Here is a 2,911-nt window from a genome sequence, read left to right as displayed (position 1 = left end):
TTTCCCTCCCTCTGCCTCTGCCTGGCAGCCTATTGTCTCCTCCTGTTAGCACCTGCAGCAAAGTCACAGCCTAAAGTTGTGACAGTACCATGAGATCCAAGGCAACCAACGGCAAGGTCCTAAACATAGAATTATTTCAATGCAAGACCAAAGTATAACCCAAAACTGAGTAACAGGCAAACAAGAGCATGCTTTAACATATGTCTTTATCAATACTAAATTGACTCAAAGTAATTTCTGGCTGTCATAAGAGTTCTTTCACAAATTATACAAAGAAGGGGCATTGCAAATTAAGACATTATATGGCTATGTCATAGCTCCTGATAAAATGTATTAAAAGGATACTGAGGGAAGAAAATAATAGAAGAAAGTATTTCTAAGCTGTCTTTGTTAAACACAACACATTAGTTCTAACTCAGAAGTAATAAACTAGAGCCAAAAATTAGTGTTCTTATGTAATGATATATAGTTTACAACTGAATTATGAAATAAGTTGTGTCATCATTCATGTAATAAGTCAAAAATATTAAGTGAGTCCCCACTACCAACACCAAGGGAAACCTGGGAAGGTCCTATAGACTTGTATAATCACCACCAGGTCGACCAAAGTCTCTTCAAATATCCATGTGATCTAAATTAAGCAGTGTGCTTGCCGTACAAATGCATCTTTGAGGCACTTCCTCGAATCATATACCTCCAACCAGGTTGCTACCCTAAACAACTTGGGTTAGTCCTAGTCCTTTATCTATGAAGCAAAAGTCAAGACAAGATTAAATATATGAGCATTTTGTTAATAGAAATACCTATGCAAAGGGAAATAACAGATGGGGTGAGGTAAGGTTAAGAGAACTAACAGACCCAGGTTTACTCGGTAGAAGCATCCTAGACCCCCTTAATGTCTAAGGAAGGTTCAACAAAGCTGTCTGGGAGTTCCTGAGCCAAGGTCAACCAACAAAAGAGTTTGCCTCCTGAAAGAGCATGCTTTAGTATTCCCATTCAGTCACTGCTGAGGAGGAGGCCATGGGAGGCAAGAGCCACAGTGGATCCCAGACAGCAGAGTCTAGGGCCCTGGGGCAACTGTTCCCCTGTGTAGGAGGCCTATGAGGTGAATTCTCAAGGACAACACACCACTACTACATAGAAATTCAAAGGTTTATATCTGCAATAAATCTTTTTTTTTTTTTTCAGCTGAAAGGTCTCACATTTATTATTGAACCAACCTACTGGTATAGAGGCATAGTAACAGAGAAAAGAATTTCCTTGATAAGATATGTCTATTGGCCAGGTAGGAAGGATGTTTGCATATTGATAGGATAGGAACATGTGATCTCCATGCAGCTTAAATATGTGTGCCAATTATGTTTGCTATTTCATGATGTGCTATGCTTCCTCATAGACCCAGCTTGGTTCTTCTCCAGTGCCTCCTCTTGGAGTTGTACCTGATTTTATTACCAGTTTTCATCTGAATCCACTGGGGAATGGGAAGATTCTGCTTTTGTTTATTGGCCAGGAATCGCTTGATTCTGAAAGTCTTGTGAGAAGACATGGCGAGAACAGTCAACTACACACAACCAGGATGGAGGTGAAAAGGAGAGACTATATCTGCAATAAATCTTGAGCTTGGCATCCAAATTTCCCCTGATCTCCACCTTCATTTCTGGCACTTCCTTTTTTGACATTTTCACATTAGTCTCAGTAAACCTATGGTCCCCATATGAGCCCTGTAGGTGACCAAAATGCTTTCCCTCATAGTATTCCATCTCTCTATACTCTCCTCAGCTCAAATCCTCTTTTCAAGATCCTACCTACTCCACTGTAAGGTCATTCTGAAATGCCAATCTAACATTAAGACCATCTTCAAAACTCTTGCCCACAACCCCATCTGCTCAACCCCTACCCTTGTAGAAAGCTTCCTTCCCACTTTAGAACATCCATAGAACTTTGTATACTCTTCTATTTAGAGTATTAAGCACTTTCTATTTGCTTTAGTTCTTATAAGTTTTATCTCCATAGCAAACCCCAGGAAGGAATGTAAACATTTCAAGTGTGTGTTCCTGTACTATTGTACAAACAGCACATTGGAAAAAACAAATGAACTAATGAAAGATAAATTCTGGCCTGATGCATATCTATTGACCCAGGACTAAAAATAAAGCTAAAAGAACTTCTTTATGTCTTACTTTCTTATTACCATGTTTGTGTTGTTTAAAAAAAAAAAACATAAGATAAACAGGAATTATCAAACCCAAAGTAATATTGATTCTAAAATTCATGGCAAAAACTCCCACTGACCTAGGAAAGAACATCATCACTGCTGCAGTCATAGAGAATTCACACTGTATAATTAGCTGACATAGGAAACTGACCCAATAAATGAATATTCTGTGAGAGATTTAAATATAAAATCCTATTAAATTAAACAAAGAGGCCATTAAACTGAGAAGGCTCTAATGCTGTGGAGATCTACAAAAGCAAACCAAAATCTAAGCCTCTAAATGCCTCAAAGTAACAAAATCAAAATGCTAAGGACAACCAATCACAAACAGCCAAGGAGGCTTAAAGTGATAGCCAATCAGTAACTTCCCAGCTTTGCTTCCATGTTTTCTCTACTAAATTCTGCAGCTCCTGTGAGGGGAGTGCTCTTAACCACTTCCGGTTTGGAGCTGCCCAATTCGAACTGATTTTTGCTCAAATAAACTCTCTAAAATTTTAATATGGCTCAGTCTCTCTTTTAACAGTTCCAGAGCAATGAAAAACCAAACATAAGTACCTGCGAAAGGCCCCTGAGCTGCTGCTTTCTTGCTGCCTGTGGAGATGGTAGGCAACTCCTACTCGCTTCCTGGATCCTAGGTCCATAGCTTTTGCGTTAGGGGCTTTCAGACTTTATTTGAACATTTCTTTTTCCGGACTG

General features: G+C 39.1%; 1 protein-coding gene across 1 annotated transcript; it reads right to left on the bottom strand.

Moving 5' to 3' along the window:
* Positions 1–1,390: 1,390 nt before the first annotated feature.
* LOC129517478 (60S ribosomal protein L39-like) lies at positions 1,391–1,546 on the bottom strand. Its single transcript, XM_055337322.1, has one exon. It carries the CDS (start codon positions 1,544–1,546, stop codon positions 1,391–1,393), a length of 156 nt encoding a protein of 51 aa, XP_055193297.1.
* Between the last annotated feature and the right edge of the window lie 1,365 nt (positions 1,547–2,911).

Source organism: Nyctereutes procyonoides, unplaced genomic scaffold, assembly GCF_905146905.1.
Source record: "Nyctereutes procyonoides isolate TBG_1078 unplaced genomic scaffold, NYPRO_anot_genome, whole genome shotgun sequence".
Lineage (NCBI taxonomy): Eukaryota > Metazoa > Chordata > Mammalia > Carnivora > Canidae > Nyctereutes > Nyctereutes procyonoides.
Note: the sequence above shows the minus strand (reverse complement) of the source record. Positions and strands in the feature narration are given on the sequence as shown.